Source organism: Seriola aureovittata, chromosome 13, assembly GCF_021018895.1.
Source record: "Seriola aureovittata isolate HTS-2021-v1 ecotype China chromosome 13, ASM2101889v1, whole genome shotgun sequence".
Classification (NCBI taxonomy): Eukaryota; Metazoa; Chordata; class Actinopteri; order Carangiformes; family Carangidae; genus Seriola; species Seriola aureovittata.
Genome location: NC_079376.1, coordinates 23,997,746 through 24,016,084, shown reverse-complemented (window position 1 = coordinate 24,016,084; position 18,339 = coordinate 23,997,746). Strand labels below are relative to the sequence as shown.

The window sequence follows — 18,339 nt, the reverse complement described above, 5'->3', positions numbered from 1 at the left end:
GAAAATAGGATGACCACACATTAAGCTCCAGTGATAGAAAGCCTTGAAAAAGACCAGCTGGGGTTCAGATTCATCAGTGAAATGATGAAATTACTGGAGTTGAGTCATCTTCTTTTCAAACAGGTGTCTTTAAGCCCTAGACTGTAGTGATGATGTCATCCACAGGTGACTTCTGAGTAATGATGTTTTATGACAGCAGCCACTGTGATATACGGATGTATAGTAAAGCCTAAGCCCTGTATTTAAATCAAACTGCTTTGTTCCATTTTCTCTTCATTTTGATCAGATCACATTTCAAATTCTTTATTTTCTGTCTTAGGGAAATATTTGTTCAGATGCCACACCTGATGTGATAAGCTCTAGTTTGTTTTGACTCCCACGTACCCCTGTCTTACTGCCAGAGATACTCACTACTAGACCTGTATTCTATATGTTGTTGAGTTGTGTTCTTACATTATCCCACATGTTTCCATCAGTTCTCCTGTATTTCATTGGTCGCTTTTCAATGACATCATATCCTCTATGATCATGTGTCAGTGTTGTGTTTGTCTGACAGAAGTTCAACGTTGACTTTTATCTAGTTTTAAGCCACTTTTTACAAATGACTCATTTTAGATCTTGGATGGTTTTATCTATATATTTGAACCAGATGAAGGATTTTAGTCATCGGATGTCTGGATCTGAAGTTATCAGACAAAAGAGCTGAGTAAACATTAACAGCAGTTCAGCTCAAAGCCAATCAGGGATGATTTTTAACATGAAACAGTTTTACTCAGTGTTTTCACTGGTTTTAATCCCCTGGTGTGTTTGTAATGGAGAGGAGGACACCTCTGTGGATCATTCAGCTGCTGGTAAAAACCTGCTGAAGCACTGACACTGAAGGAATCCAAACCAGGTCAAGCTAACTGCAATGGTGTCGAAGACCAGCTGTGACAGCAGGGCTGGTGTTGTTTTCATCATGTCTCATCATGGCAAAACGTGGTCCTGGAGACACCTACTGTAGAAGGGATTACCAGTGAGATAGGTTTGTGGACAGATGTTGTCAACACAACCTGCAAGATAAGTCACAAAAGTTAACAGGTGTGTAATCAAATTGAAGGCTGAGTTCAAAGATGGATGTAATCCGGCCAATGAGTAATGACTACTAACCCTAACCCTGACTAATGAGTACTCATGGGATGTCCACCAACATGGACATCAACATGTCGTAGTAGTTGTGATCCAATCACAAGGTGGTGTCTAGCTCTTGTCTGAAAGTCAAAGAGCTCAGTTAAAAGACACAAAATGACCATAAAGCCAGAGAGTGTCTTCGCGTTGTTTGCAGTCATTTCATGTCTCTTTCAGCCTGGGGGTCCTATATACGAGCGGTGTCTATGCCCAGGGGCCTGTGTTCTCATAATCTTTCCATGTATGCTATGTCTCCACAGTTTGAGGACATGTGGCAGTGAAGTGGTGAGAAGCTGACCATGGGTGACTGGAACCTGCTGGGCAGCATCCTAGAAGAGGTCCACATTCATTCCACCATCGTGGGCAAGATCTGGCTTACCATACTCTTCATCTTCCGCATGCTGATCCTGGGAGCGGCCGCTGAAGACGTGTGGGATGACGAGCAGTCTGAGTTTGTTTGCAACACAGACCAACCAGGCTGCAAGGCAGTTTGCTACGACCGTGCCTTCCCCATCTCCCTCATTCGCTTCTGGGTCTTGCAGGTCATTTTTGTGTCCGCGCCCTCACTGGTCTACATGGGCCACGCCCTCTACTGCATCCGATCGCTGGAGAAGGAGCGCCACCGCAGACGGGCCCAGTTGAAGGAGGAGCTGGACGAGGCGGAGTTGGCGTTGGATGAACATAAGCGCATGGAGAAGGAGCTGAGGAAGCTGGACGAGCAGAGGAGGGTGAAGAAGGCGCCTCTCAGAGGCTCTCTGTTGAGAACCTATATCATCCATATCCTGACACGCTCCCTGGTGGAGGTCTGCTTCATCCTGGGCCAGTATACACTCTATGGTATCCAACTGGAGCCACTCTATAAGTGTGAGAGGCTGCCTTGCCCCAACAGTGTAGACTGTTACATCTCCAGGCCAACAGAGAAGACCATTTTCATGGTCTTCATGATCGCCATCGCTGGTGTGTCACTTTTCCTCAACATCCTGGAAATATCTCACCTGGGCATCAGGAAAATCAAACAGACGCTGTACGGAGAGAGGTACACAGAAGACGACAGTGTGATTTACAAGAACAGGAAGAAGGCGTCCTTACCACATCTCTGTGTAATGAGCAATTTATCACCTCACAACGGGCCTTTGACTCAGACCTTCAAAGTGATTCCAGAGGCGGACATGAAGCCTCCACATTACAACACTGGGCTCAAAGCCAACCAGGACGCCTCAAGACACAACAGCTTGGCTCATCTGGTACACAGTCATACCAGCTATATCTGCCCCCAACCTAGGATGCCACCCAGGTCTGACCAGAACTGTGCAATGCAAACTGCCCAAACCCACGAAGATGGCCACGCAGCCACGGTGGCCCACCATCCACCCTGGGCCTCAGCTGTGTCCAACGCAGAGGAAAGTGCAGCCAGCCATCTTGAGGACACCCACAAAGGAGAACACCCTCACCCCAGCCATTTGGACGCCCTGCTGCCCAGTAGCACCTTCAGGCCAAGTGCTATCCCAGACCTCGATGAGGACGAGCGAAGGGAGTCAGTGGGGAGCGAGGCCCTGGTCCCTAACCCCAGAAAGACCAGTTTCATGATCAGGCCACCCTCTGAGAGCTTGTCCTCCTTTAGCCGCTCCACGAGCCCTTCCTTCCATACCTCAGAGGAGTCGGACGAGTTAGGATCCCTGCAGGGAGACATGCCCATGATGCCGCCTGCCGGAGGCCGAAGGATGTCAATGGCAAGTAAAGAGAAGAGATTGTTTTGTGTCTGAATCACATTCCACGTTCGTCTAGAGGGTTGGCAGACATTTACTGTTCAGTTATGAAGCTCGTCTATCGTTTCATCTGCCATAATAATCTTTATCATATACTGTATATCATATATATTTAAAACATGGAGCATCTGCTGGTGGGTTATTGAAGAAGTCAAACAAAAAGTTTCCCAGATAATAATTTTATTATAAGTTCATGAAATCAAATAAATATTATAACCAAGAAATAGGTAAATTATAAGACATGATCGAAGTTAAATACAAAAAAATGAAACTAGTTTTTATTGTTCATTTAACATGACGGTCATAGGACATTTAAGCATAATTTGAATTATTAAAAATATATCAAACGCAAAATTAGACTCTATATTATATACATTTTACAGATCATAACTACTCTTTCATAAACACAGATAGATACAGAGCTGAAATCGTGTTCTCAAATTAATAAAATGTGCACATTAATTATTAATTCATTCTCAAATTGTTATGTAATGGAATAAACAGAATATAGCATTGAACATAAAGTATCAGTTCAACGTTTAATGCATGTGTGTAAAGGACATCATAGACAGTGGAGATTTGGAAATCTGAAACAACGTTGTGTTACCTTTAAATGTTAAAATCTTGCCTAAACACTAACGTTATGTTCTGTTAATAAATCAATTAGTCTGCAAATACAGCTGCTCTGACAAATGACTTTTCTTCATGACACATGTCAGCCGACATAGCTTTCAGGTTTAGTTTTATACTTTCCAAAAAATCATTATTATAATTATATAATTCACATATCCGCACATTGCTTCCATAAACTTGAAATGAATGGATGTTAAGGACAGTGAGACGAAGCTTCGTGAAGCACTGAATTGTTCCAGCAGTTGTTTGAGATCTCTTGATGCTTCATGTTAAAAGAGCAACATCTACTGGCCACAATGTGAAACAGGCAAATACAAACAGCATAAGGGAAAATGTTTATTCAAAGCAGACCTTTATAGTAATTACTGTGGAGACAATCAACATATTTTCTAGGCATCAAATATCTTCTATCATTAATATCAGTTAGATTCAATATCTGTTTTCAAATCAAATCAAGTTCAATTATGAAGCACATTTAAACAAAAGTGCTGTACAATAATATACAACAAAAACACACGACATAATCAACTATCCCATAGTCTGAGACAGACAGCAAACAGCTTGAAATAAAAACATATGGGATAAAAGATAAAGATCAAACCTTCGGGACACTCAAAAGCCAAAGAAAACATGGGTTTTAAGTTTAGTCTTAAAAATGTTGTTGAGGTGGAACGCTTAATTGAAAGAGGTAAACTATTCCAAAGTTTTGGGGCAGCTACCACAAAGCCTGATCACCCTTTACCCTTAACTGAAGTGTGAAAACTGAGTAGTCAGTGTATAATGGGAAATGGTTTTGGAACATCACCTGGGATACACAGAAACTCCAGTCCAACCCATTATTACAGTGGATCCTCGAGCCATCCAGTTATTGGGAGACATAAGATCAAAGTCTGAGGTATTATACACACAGTAAAATGTTGCTCCATGATTTGAACTGTCATCAAAAGCAGTTGCATGGTACAGACGGAAACAGAGGCTTCACATGTCATCAGTTACATCATACATCTAAAACAGCCCGTCATAGAGAGGGGAAATTAGCTAAAATATCATGTTTTAAATTCAGTGTTTCTCAAACCGTGTGTGAGTGACCGCAAAGCCTTCTAACAAGTAGTGTATATGTCTTGTTTTCAATATTAAATCAACTCATACTGTATGTAAATTCAAACATCTTTGGCGTCTCTGACTACTCATGTCGCTACGACAGTTTACAGTTTATGTTTTATGATTCACGTCAGAAATGATCAGCGTCACATTTGAAAGGAAAATTTGGATGAAGCTAACAGTTAGCCTGCCCTGGGATTGTGCAAAATTTCCAGTCAGCAGCCTATTAACTATAAAATGCAGAAAACAGACGAGATCATGGAGCGGTCGGTTAAGACCAAAATGAAACTTCTGACACAACGAACACAACAGCATATGTTAAAAAGTGTTGAGTTTTAGTAGTAATGTAGTCACCACGACTGAGACTTGTAGTGTGTTTGATGACCTCTGGCCAGTGTTGATATGTGTGTGATAATTCTGATGCTACATAAATAGCAATACCTGTTGCTGTGCAGTGTTTGCCAATAATTCAACACTTAGCAACACTTAGCAACACTCAACACACATTGAAGCCTCGACCACCAGATCACCAATAAAGGATTTATTCATCATTACCAACATCAAGGAGGTTATCATTTCACCTGTGTCTGTCTGTTTCTTTGTTTGCGTGTTTGTCAGCAGGATTATGATAAAAGTAGAGAACCTGTTTGCACCAAACTTGGTGGAGGAATGGGACACGGGAAAAGTTTTGATGTGGATCCGAATCACAGGGCAGATCCAGGAATGTTTTAGGAATTACTTTCCTTGACATCGCGACAAATCATGTTTAGATCTTGATGTATATACATATTTATTGTGTTGAGATCTCTGACTTTGTACAATTTAGTTTAGATCAGGATAATAGTCTGTATCCAGATAAGAAAAGGTTTGGGCTTGGCAAAGGTTTGCGCTCTACTGGGTGCCATTCTACTTCTTCATGTTGTTCCCTGATGTGAACGTACGCCTTTAGGGTCACAGAAATGATGAGTGTTAGGTAACTAATGGAGCAGTGACACTGGACAAATAGTGAAAGATGCTTGCCTCATGAATTCCAGGTATACAATGTGTGTTTAATGTGTTCTTGTCTTTCTCAGAGTATGTTCCTGGATATCTCCTCCATCATGAAGAAGTGAAGAGACGGGGCTAACATCATGTCCATGAGAGCACAGCTGGGACACCAGCAGGGGAGAAGCTGTATCAGTGATCCATCCATCAACATTGATCCATTGCTCAAGTCTCATGGGGCCAAAACCAGACAAATAGTCGGCCATGATGAGACAGCCAAAGTCCAGTTTGTTGTGGATTTGAAGCACCTTAGAGCGCCTCCATGTGGCTACAAATACCAAGGGATTGTAACTTTTTAAACAATGTGGATGTTGTTCCATGTGTTGGCTGAATTATTAAGATTTTGCAGAGACAACACTGGATTAGAGAGCGTTCTCGTCACGTCTGTTTGCTTGTGTAACATGGACTTTGTTAATTTAAAGTACATTTTCTAAGTCAAAGACTTGATTAGAACGTGTGTGTATCTCTGTATAGTCATTTATATACAGTCATTTCAATGATACTTTATATTATATTCAGATTAAATGCTTCTTAACAAAACAGCAACAATTTTTTTCAACATGATCTTTCATCAGAATCCACACACCAACACCAAACCAGAGACTTCTCATGCTTTTTGTTTTATTTCAACAAAAATTGCCTCGACAAAATGCTGTTTTTTTTCTTTAATTTTTCATATCAAATGAACAAAACATGACATGTTGCACAATATTTACAAAGAAAATCTAAAGAAAACAGGTCATTTGAACATTCAAAGTTAAAAAAAGGAAATCAAAAATGCTGAATCTGCATATAACAGTCATGTTGCAGGTACTCAAAAAAAGAACACATGAAAAATGGCTCACCAAAATCTACAAATACAATGACGTAACCACTGTAAAAAGTTAGAAACAACGGCACAGAAACTTTCTACATGTCTATCATACAGTCCTTACCCATAAAAAGAGGTATACTGAATCATCCAGGTAGATAAGTGTTAAGAGTCTGTTCAACAGAGGTTCAAAAAAAAAAAAAAAAAAAACTCAATCACAATCTGAGATGTGAGAAGTGGCCCTGACAATTTCCTGTAAACAGATTGGATTAAATAAGTGCTTCCTTTCAGATGCTGCCATGTTGTGTAAATGCAAATTGAAGGCATTTGATTCCAAGGTGATAACATCCCCTCCCTGATGACCACTGCTCAAACTTTAAACCATGACCGCTGGACCGAGATCAACGCTGCATTCAGAGATGTTAGAAAGTTGGGAAACTAAAACATCCTATTGAGGAATCTCTGTTCAGTTGACTAGACGAGTAGGTCAGTCCCAAGTTGGTTGACACGGCTAATCTGATGACAGCAGCGTACAGTGTAGACAGCCTGGTTCTCAGTCATAACCTACAGTGGCTCAAGAGTGCAGGATTTTCCTCCAATCAACTGAAGGCATCACCCGGTTTGAAAACATGGTGCACACAACAACCTGTTACAAATACAATATGACACTAACCAAACACATCACTTCCAAAATGCAATTAAAGGACCATACCAGTGGTTTTTTTTTTCAGTACTTACATTACTGCTGCTGACGGTTTTTGAATGTCGTCCACACAGCTTAATGAGTCTGCTAATCAACTCACAGGGACTGAAAACCTGCTGGTGTTACTGTGAACATGGTCAGAGTTTTGTTTTTGCGGCATGGTGACGCAGTTGCATTCTTGCATTGCACTTCCACACAACAATAACGCCACTCTGTTTCCCGACTAAAGCAAGGTTCAAGTGTCCGGGTTGATTGTTGTACTGAGATGAAATGAAACCATCTGAACATCAGAGGTCCAGAGTGTGCTTTAAAGACTGATCAGCAGCGATAAAAAGTGTATTGAATTTGCAGACATTGGACTAAAACAAGCCTTTAAATTCTATTAACACCATTTTGAATTTAAAATTGCACTGGTGCTACACATGCTCCATGCTAACTAGTCAACTAATACTGCTAGACACAGATAAAGTTGCTTTTGTGTGTAAAAGGAAGAAGAAAAAGATCATAATTTCAGTATCAATGTCAGACTTTGTTCAAAAAATGTATCCTCAAATTTGACATCTTTGGTCCATTCGTCCCATTAATGAGGAATATTGTGCAGCGTCCTTGTTGTAGACCGACTTCTCTTTCTTTTTCCACATCTCTGATGTGCAGCGTTCCGTTAGAAAGAGAGCATGTGTTTCATTTGCATCATAACATGAAGAGAACAGGGAGGGAACGTGTTTAAGTCAAAATGAGGCACAGAATCATTTCATGGCACTTTTTCCCGTGTTGTGTTCTGCACAAAGCACAAGAAAACATCAGCAAATGGATGTTCTGATATCACATTTTCATCAGTTGACATTTTTTGTTGTTGTTGTTGCTATTTTGCAACAGGGATGGGAACAGGGAACAGGGATGTCACAGGAAAAGTAATGAAGCATTTTTAAAATGCCTGTTGAAATAGTTTTGCAAATTCTATTGTCTTCTTTTAACGATTCCTATTTTTTAATGCCTATTAAAATATGAAATTATGGAAATGTTTTACTTTTCCTGTGACACCCCTGGTCCTCCATAATGTTTTGTGTAGAACGGATTAAAAGCTATAAAATGATGTGATGCCTCACTTTGATATTTTGATGTTTACTCCAGGGTAGCTTTTTTTTTTTAGCTTAATTACAGAAATGCAACTGATTAATTACAACAAATACATTTAATTTATCTTTTAAACAGTTGGTCCTCTTTATGATATACCCCACATGGAGACTCACAGTGGCCAATAGTAAAATAAATAAATAAATATATACAAAATATATGATGTAGCCATGAAACTAAAATAATACAATGTAATTTGTTTTGTTTTTTTCAAAAAGTTCTAAAATTGTGTGTAATTGTCTGATAGTTTCATGGTTATATTACATATTTTGCCTAGTTATATACTGATATTATTATTTATATATTTCATAACATTTCATTTATTTATTTAGTATTGACCACCTTGGGTCTCCAGATTTCCATAAGCGGACATGTACTTTGTGAAACAAAAAGTCAGAAATAAACTGTTTCTCTAACAGCCGGGGTCAGAGGGCCATGCCCAGTGTACTTCCTGTTGAATAAAATCCTTTGTTCCTTTACTGGACTAGTTTGGCCTCTGTAACCTCTAAGGCAAGAAATTGTAGCTGCACTTGTCAGATTCCTATTTTTCTCCCAAAGTCATCAACACTTTTAACTTATGTATATATAAAAAAAACAGCTTCATCAGCTCGTCTATTCAAATTAATTCTCAGATCTTAATTATATCTTTACAAAACAAGAAGAACAGGTAATACACAAAATTGTAAACACACTCACTCCCCTTTAAGTTAAAATATTACAACTTAAGTACGTGTGACTTGTAAATCAAGACTTATTTTTTTCATGAAGTTGTCAACAATAACAAAATACAACCATCAACAAGTTCATTCTAAGAAAGGGTAGCGACCTACATTTTACATCTATGCAATTTCCTCTACAACCCCTCCCCCCTCACCCCCCACCCATCCCAAACACCAACCCCAAACAAGAGCCCAAATAAATAAATTAACAAGTTCACATTAAGAAATTAAAGTGTATGAAAATCAGCTGAGCAGTGTTCTTCAGTGTACTCTGAGCATTTAGTACATTCTAATTAGATTATCATTGGCTAACGGTGTCCTGTGTTTATCATGAGACCAGCACAGTCAAGCTGCCACTATCTACTGATCCATTTACAAAAACCACACAGGGAAATAGCAGCTCTGTATTTAAAGGGTCATCAACCAATTTTCTTTTTTTTTTTTTTCTTTTTGAAAAATCAAGTGCAATGAAATATTGTCAACTGCGGTTTCAAACTCCAGTTTGATCACCCTGTGCTCCAGCCTGACGCGCGCTGACGTCGCAGCAGAGCGCTGGGCAGGGTGGCGGCAGCGGCAGCACTCGCCCCTGCCACGTGCCTCGCTATCGACTTTTCAACAGCAGATGAATTTGGCATCTCCCTAAATCAATAACGTGCCAGTGTGTTTGTTTGAAGCTCTGAATTTCATACAGCACAGGATCAGGGAGGCTGATTCATACGTAGGAGCTGATCATGTTGCTTTGTGTTTGAACAGATTTACATGTGATTTGTGAATTTGAAAAGGTGGGTGTCTCACACCAACATACTATACCAAATACTTTCAGTAGGGATGTTTGTCTTCTCTATAATACAAGGACAGTGTAGCTAAATACATGATTGCCATAAGTATAAACACTAAATTCTTACTACTTTTAAGACAATACATAAATGGGTGACAAAGAGCACTTATGATTTGTTTAAATGACCAAACCAGCATGTTTAAAATTCAGCCCATTTAAAATGGATCATATTTACTTTACATTGCCACCATCCATTTCCAAAGCATAACAACAGTAGATTTCTGAGTCTGTTTTCTACCTTCCAGGCAGGTGTTGGTTTCCATTCATTTCACCATATGATAATATATAATATATACAGTGGCGTCAGAAGGTATTCAGATTGTTTGCACACTTTGTTTTTAGAAATATTTGGTAATCAATTAAAAATCAAGAAGTGAAATCTCTCATTTAGTCAATAGGTCTTCAGACTCTTGATCCAGTTCTTTGTAGAACCCACTTCAGCAGCAGGTACAGCTTCAGTCTCTACAAGCTCTGAACACCTGGATCTGGCAAGTTAATCTCCCTCCACAGATGTTTTCTGTGGGGTTTAAATCTGGACTTTTTGGTCAATATCCAGTATGTGGTTTGGTGCTTCAAGGACCTCTCTGTATTTGGCTTCATTCATCCTTCATGATGACGATCTGACCACTGTCCCTGTCCCTGCTGCTGGGCTCTTGGTCTCCTCCCTGACCAAGGTTCTTCTCACCTGGTTCCTCAGTTTGTCTGGACTCCGCAAAGAGTCATTATGGGTTACTGAGTGTAGACTTATGCAAGAATGGTAATTTTATCGATCTAAAATAAAATCTCAAAATCTCAAAAACACAATAAAGTGCAAGACGATGGGGCCTGTCTACTTTCTGAAGCCTCTGTAAATCAACTAGGTACGTTTCTTTATTTCAGACTCGTTATTTCTGATATTCATTTAATTCATTCACTGTTTTAGTTTTTATGTCCCAATGTGTCAACTTTTTAAGTCAACCTTCTGTTTGAAGTTTCAACCTGTGGTTCCTATAAAAAAGAATATAAAACAGAAAAAAGAAAATATAATTTCCAAGGACGTTATACGGAGAGGAACATGCAATTTGGTAATTGTGTGGAAATAGAGACAATGTTCTAAGACAGTAAATACCCAGTTATTTATTACTACTTTTTAACATAAATTGACTGAAGTTTTAATTTCCAGAGATTTTACTTGATAGATCTATTCAAATCATAATGAATGGAAAATGTCTGGAAATCAGTGTAAACATAATCACATAAATCAACTTGATTCTCTATATTTGTTGAATTGTATCTGTAATTTTACAACTGCACAGGCAGACAAAAGTTTTTGTTTTCTTTGATAAAGAATTGATCAAATCAATTAAAAGAAATTAAAACAAAATTAAATTAAATTAAAAGAAAGTCTCCATTTTCACTATCACAATGACCAAATGACATAGTTCTTCCAGGAACCTTCCACTTCCTTGTTCGGAGATTCTCGTCTGTAAGTTGATGAACCACTGCGGCATGCTTTGGAAAATGGTGGGCAGAAATGTAAACCGGCACTGTTACTGCCCTTTAATGTGTCTGGACAGGCTCGCTCAGGTTCAGTGCCAGGCGTGACCTCTTGGAGGCGCTGGGCAGTGCTTCAGTTCTGTAATGTTCTCTCTCAGCACAGATATGAAAAAAGGCAGAAGAGAAATGTGTAGAAACGTCCGTCTGAGTACGAGAAAAAGTAAAAGTGAAGTTTTTCAAATGAAACTTTGCATAATGAGAATTCATTGAGCATTTTCATCTAATGTAATTTTTTTTTTTTTACAAATACATACCTTTGGTAACATTTTACTTTAAAGTCCTGTGTCACTCAACAATTACCGGATCATTTGAGATGAGATGAGAAATCATATCACAAGTGAGTTGTTTGATGTTGTTCAATGTACTGAATAATTTAAAGGGTTAGTCCAACATTTTGGGAAATGTATTACAGTCTGGTGAGAGGATGTGTGTTGAGTACAGAGATGGAGTCAGGATGTGGTTAGCCTAGCTTAGCATTAAGAATGGAAGCAGGGGAAACAGCTAGCTAACAACACCTCTAAATCTGACAAAGGAACCTGTCGTGTCTCCTTTGTTTAACCAAAGACCTAAGCAAAATGGCCGCAAGTTACATCTACTGTAAATTCAATTCATTTAACACTAATACAATCGATGTAGCTGACGTAAAGGAGCTGTGCACAGTGTGGTGTACTTCCAGTCATTATACCGACCTAAGCTAACCATGTTCTGAGTTCAGCTCTGAACTTCACAGATTTGAGGTTGGTATCAATCTTTTTCATCTCACTCTCAGAGAGAAAGCAAATAAAATCTTGAACTATTCCTTTGGTCAACCAGACGTGACAGGTGTCGATAATTAAAACTGCAAATCAACCGTACGTACCGAAGTAATTATCCAGCTTGGACAGGACTCTAAAGTAAAGTGCGTGTACATGTGAACAGGGACATTACTGAACATTCTGTGGAATTCCTGAGTTTAACCTCCCGTGATGCACGAGAGAGCTGGGGAAGTTGACAGGAAGAAGTCAGGATGATAGAGAGGGAGAGAGAAAGCTGCCAGTGCTTCTGTGTTATACCAGTCCAAAAAATATCTGTTGAACAGTATTGCTGATAAGATAACGCTTGTGTCATCCTTTACAAAAAAAAGAAAAAAAATACTTCAAATATCAAGGTATAGACAAGACGAGTGTGTCGTAGACCAAACCGTTCACCACTGACTCTAAGGACAGTCCCGTCTCTTCTGTTCATCCGTCGTGCATTTCTTAGTCATTTCCTGACAGAAATCCACTGTTACAGTGGGGCTACATGTTTCCTCAGTGGATCCACGCACCAGTGGACACTCCGCGTTCTGCTGCCCCACATCCGACACCTCCACCCTACACTGCCTGCCCCTCCTCCCCTGGCCGAGACCCACATCAGACAGACACGCAGCCACGCTTTGCTGTGACACCGGCGACCTGGGCTGGGACGAGACGTCGTCGGAGGAAGGCGACGGCGGTATGGATGTGAGGTCGATGCTGGCGGAGACGGGAGGCGGCTGGCTGCCCTGCACCTCCCTGCACACTTGCTGGGAGAGGAAGGAGAGGTTCTGCCACAGCTCCGACATACAAACCTTCAGCTGGTTGCGCTCGCTCAGCAGCTTCTCCTTCTCACACATCTGTGTTCATAAGACAAAGTTTCATTGGGTCAACATGGTGAAAACACTGGACGATCCTCTGTTAGCACCAGAGAAACAACAGCATCTGCCATCTGTTCAAGAGCCAAATGTGTTCAGACCAACATGAAGCCACAGTGTTGACGCAATAAAATCCTTCCTCAAACTTTTAGAAATATCTGTGCAGTGATTTCAAACTCATGGATCTGATACTCAAACTGGACTTCCTGGATTTATTTCCTGTCTCACTGGTACCTGAATCAAGAGACCCCCACCAACACAGTCCACTATGTTAATACAGTCTGAATATTTAACAAGCAACCTCTAGAGGCTGTGTGAACTTTGACACCTGGCTGAATACTGTAGTTTGTAGTTTCTGGAGACTGTAATTGTTCCTTAATCTCAGACTCAGTAGTTCTTCTTCTAACAATAACAACAAAGGAACCCTGACCTTTGTAATTAGTTGCAGTTTGGATTTGAACCCAAACTCTCATCTTTCCCTGACCATAACCAATACAAAGTTTGTTTTTTTTCCAAAACCTTAACATTTTTATAATGGGGTTTTAAAATAAAAGACAAGCTTTTTAGTTCCATATAAGCAATAATCTCCATCCATACTAACACACCTTAAAACACATATCACATGACCATTCAAGTACACTGGGCATGTGCAAGCCAGTGTAAAAAGGAAGCAGATTGTCTACTCTGCAGTTGATTAGTTGCAGAAAATACTATGAACCAGTAACAGACAGTTGTAGCGTCGAAATACAGAACACAACGTCTACGTCATCATCTCAGTTTCTGTCCGTCCAGAGTACAACACAACCCCCAGGGTTTTCAAAATAAAGTGGGTCCAGCAGCATTTCTGAAAGTCTCTATTTTCATGGCTCAAAAACTCTGAAGTACTGTGAACAGCAGGTAGCCTACCACAGCAATGGCAGATACAGTAAAGGTCGTTTCATCCTTTTTCTTATGGACCATCAGATCCAAAACTGCTGCTATGGATTGTTTTTTAAAGGGAATGAGAGTTTACATCGTGTTGTTCAGTTTTTTGTTGGGTATGATAAGACAGTACTCTGGGAACATGATGACAACACAATGACTACAGCACTTTAGCCACATTATCTAATACGTCCTCATGTCACAGGAAATCACTTGAAGCAGGACGTGGGCCTGTAAACATCTTACTGTTCACCTTCATTTTCTCATCATCTTATTGTAACTGAAAGAAATTATCACAGAACCAGGAAATACTTAAGTGTAATCACCCTTTAACTGAGAGAAATCTGTGGGGAAATCCTTAATACTATAGAATAATAATTTTGTGACGTTTCCCTTCAACACAGTGACGGGGAACTGGTTAATATCAATCAGTTATTGTGAGGATAAGGAACTGCAGTTACCCAGTTTGGCTACCAGAGGGTGCTACATCACCTAAAAGCGCCCACTGAAAGTGTGTGCGTGTGTGTGTGTGTGTGTGTGTGTGTGTGTGTGTGTGTGTGTGTGTGTGTGTAGGTGTGTGTGTGTGTGTGTGTGTGTGTGTGATCGCACCAGTTTGCGGATCTCGCCCTCTAAGTTCTGGATGCAGTCCAGCTTCCTCTTGCGGCACCGCTGTGCAGCGATGCGGTTCTTGCTGCGACGGCGGACGTCGTGGATGAACTCCAGCTGCTCTGAGCTCAGCTTGTGCATCTTGATGAGGATCTGGAAGTCATTGCGCGGCAGGTTGGTGATCTGGTCCACGGGGAAGGGCAGCTTTACCTGAAAGGACCACAAAGTTTCACAGTCATGTCACGTGATGGAGGCTGAACCATCTCCCTGACAACAAACAAACTCATTCAGACTAAGACACCTGGTTGAAAGCTGGATAGTATTAAGATTATTTTGTCACACCTCTGTGTTTAAGGTGAAGAATGAACTTTCACAATAAAAGCAACATGAAGAATCAAGAGTTTATGTTCCACTGAAGTTCCACTATGGGGGAATCTAGTTTATTTAACTAAAGCTACTTACAAAAAGTAGTTCTTAAAAATGATCACATTGACAATGTACATGTGATACGAAATGATCAAAAACATACATACATAAACCAAAAAAATAAAAATACCCCGCTGTTCATGGGGAAGTGCTGGAACGTCAGCTCTGGATTTGAGCATGGTGACACACGAACTACACAAAGGTCAAGTGTGTGTTGGTGTCTTGCCTGATAAATGCATTGCCTGGACATTACTTTACAGGAGTCAGGACGAAAGGAAAAGGGGGCAGGCTGGTCAATGGTTCAGTTACAGTAGAGAGGCAATGATAAAATTAAAAATTATTCCTTTTTGACCCCAAATCATTTGAAAAATGGCAAAAAAGCGATTTATCTTCTCGAATCACATATGAATGTAGTTGAACTACCAGCAATTTACTGCAAGATGTAGTTAAACGACTAGATTAATTACATGTAGTTCACTACTCCACATCACTGGCAAGTGAGTGCTATTTCCCACCATATTAAATATTTTTCATAATGTCAATTATATATCAGAATCAGAAATACTTCATTAATCCCCTACGGGAAATTGTTGAATATATATATATATATATTTAATTTTTTTTTTTTTTTTTGCAGTTCTGCAGTTTTGCGCAGTCTCCCCTGCTGCTGAGTCAACCCCCCATTTCACTGCTGTGCTTGCTGTACATTGAACCTTGGCATGTGACAAATAAAACCCACCCCCTGATGCTGTCATTATATCATATACTGAGATAATTGTGCTGGACTGTGACGAGATCTTACATTTTGGGTATATTGCCTGGGCCGAGCAGAGTGCTATCATCACCTCGGCATGGTTTTCATGAAATGAATATTTCAATCAATGCTTTGAATCAAAGCTGACAATGTGTTAATTATAATCCTAAACATACATTGCAACTGAAGACTAATCAGAGATAAGAGGACTCTTTGTTGTAAATACAACATTATGTATCAATACAGCAAGAAGAAGCACTAAAACTATATTGAAAGCGCAATATCTAGTTCCATCATGAAGTCATTATGTGATGTGATATAAATACATAAGCTTTTACTTAGGGAGGATTAATAATGCACTTGTAATGGAGCTGTTTTAATTGTTTTTTAATTAAGGATTTGAACTCTTCCTATTCAGTAAGGAGTATTATTCAACATCAGTTCCCGGCTGCCTGGTGGAGAGACATGTGGTGTACCATCCACCAGGTGTCAGTGTTGAGCAGCTGACTGATCCCAGCAGCTCTGACACAAAGAGAAAACAGGACGAGCTCTTTGTTTCAGTCTGGAGCTAATTTTAGTCTAAAACCTGAAACATGTAACAATTTCTTTCTTACTTGTTATTTCTCTGTTATGTGTGTAATGTGTCTGCATTTGGATGTCTTTAATGGGTTATGTATTATTCTTATGCATTTACTTATGTAAGCATTTATTGGTATTTTAAATAATTTTGTATAACTCCATTAATGTACTCCAAATAGCTGATTTGTAAATAATTTTCTATAACTCCATTAATGTACTCCAAATAGCTGATTTGTTTGAGCCTTTCTTTGTCATCCTGTTTACTTGCACTGGGTGTGTATCCACCGTGTAGCTGTGGCCCCGGAAACTAAATTTTTACTTTTTAAATCTTGTTGATTTGCAGTATGAGAGCAATGCTGAGTGAACACTGTGTGTTGACCGTTCTTACTCCGTGTTCCCTCCGTGTTACATTGCATCAGAACAGTCTGCTACAGCAGATCCAAGCTGTTTTCATCATACCAGCAGCGTTCAGCACAGAGCTGCCAGTATACAGCAATGACATCATTCAAAGAGTAAAGGGATAAGAGAGTGTGTGTGTGTTGTGTGTGTGTGTGTGTGTTTAGGTGCTGCCTGTCCTTTACTCTATAGACATCTATATATAGCTCCATGACTCTCAGCAGTCACATAATAAGGTTGGAATGACAAAGTGAGCCGTGGATGGTCATAAATCCCTCGACCAATCTCTGTCTCTCTCTGGTGTTCTGGTTTCCATTTTTAACAGTGTGTGTATCCTCGGAGACGCTCGCTCCATCACTTCACGGTGTTAGAACGAGAACTTGTCTAACATGTTCGACATCAACATTTAGCCAAAAGAATGACTGTAATACACTACATGTAAATAAAGACTGTTGTTAAATGTAATAACTGCAGGATTATCAGAAAGTGTGAACCTGCGGAGGAGGATTAGAGCCACGTGATGTAACCGCATGAGTCCTGAGATCAGTCTACGAGACAGACAAAGACAATAATCACAGTAACTGTGTTACGGCCACAGGGGTTAAACTGTGAGGAGATGATGTGGGAATAGTTCAGCACTGACATCATCCAATGTGTTGAACTATTCCCATCACAGCTAACTCTACTATCTCTACCAACCTAACACAGTGACACATGTCAACACTTGCTGGCATAATAATCCGCAACAGTTGAAGAAGGCTTGAGTCAGGAGCAGTAGTTTGTGCTTTTATTATCTCTTAATAGACAACACATCAATTGTAATTCAATATTATAAACAGTGTCAAGGGAATCAGGAGCCTGACTAATGAAACAGGATTAGTTAGCCTCGGGTTTAAAGTGAGTCCTGTTGCCTTGGTAACTGTCACAGCGTAGTTTCTTTCTCGAATTCCTAACCAATCAGCTGTGAGGAAAATCTGAATTGCCCCTTTTCTGCAGAATCCCAGCCCACATTACAGTTAAAATAAAGAGCACGGAGTGACATCAGTATCAAGCATCTAAAAAATGGAGCCAAAACCTACAGTTCATCTAATGACCACTAGAGTCTGGCTCCAACAGTGAGTCAATCCCTATAGACTCCCATGTTAAAATGTCCAACTTTACACATTTACACCCTGGTACAAAAACAGTTTTGGTCTCTAGAGCTAATTTCCTCCTTCATGACAACTGTTTATATAACTCACCTGTTTACATTTTATTAACACTTAAAGTTATGTATAATTGAGGGCGTGGCCTCTTGAATGACCAGCATGCACCAATGTCTGCTCCACACACGCCCCACCTCTTTGACCATTTTTGGATTAGCTGGGAGTTACGGGCGGAGTCAGACACTGCCAAGATGGCGACTGTGGTGCGGCTAACTCTGAGCTTCATAACCACGGGTGTGTGGGTGATGTCAAAGAGGCTACGTCCATCTGTATTTACAGTCTATGATCTGTACAAACTCAGACTTTGTTTTACATGTCAGACGACTATGATAATAATACATGTTGTTGT

At 40.0% G+C, this 18,339-nt stretch overlaps 2 protein-coding genes across 2 annotated transcripts in view; one reads left to right on the top strand and one right to left on the bottom strand.

Annotated features, from left to right (window-relative positions):
- The first annotated feature begins 1,440 nt into the window (after nt 1–1,440).
- Nucleotides 1,441–2,930, top strand: gja10a (gap junction protein alpha 10 a). Its single transcript, XM_056393913.1, has one exon. It carries the CDS (start codon nt 1,467–1,469, stop codon nt 2,928–2,930), a length of 1,464 nt encoding a protein of 487 aa, XP_056249888.1. The 5' UTR covers nt 1,441–1,466.
- Nucleotides 2,931–6,361: 3,431 nt separating this feature from the next.
- bach2a (BTB and CNC homology 1, basic leucine zipper transcription factor 2a) overlaps nt 6,362–18,339 on the bottom strand; it is a 46,630-nt gene continuing 34,652 nt past the window's right edge. The window contains exons 4-5 of the mRNA XM_056394242.1: nt 14,634–14,840; nt 6,362–13,085 (exon numbers count right to left, since the gene is read on the bottom strand). Coding sequence (XP_056250217.1) covers nt 12,648–13,085; nt 14,634–14,840 — 645 coding nt within the window. The 3' untranslated portion in view covers nt 6,362–12,647. The remainder of the gene's footprint in view (nt 13,086–14,633; nt 14,841–18,339) is intronic.

What these genes read in the sequence shown, in the direction of transcription:
- gja10a (XM_056393913.1), top strand. Translation starts at nt 1,467, where the DNA reads ATGGGTGACTGGAACCTGCTGGGCAGCATCCTAGAAGAGGTCCACATT.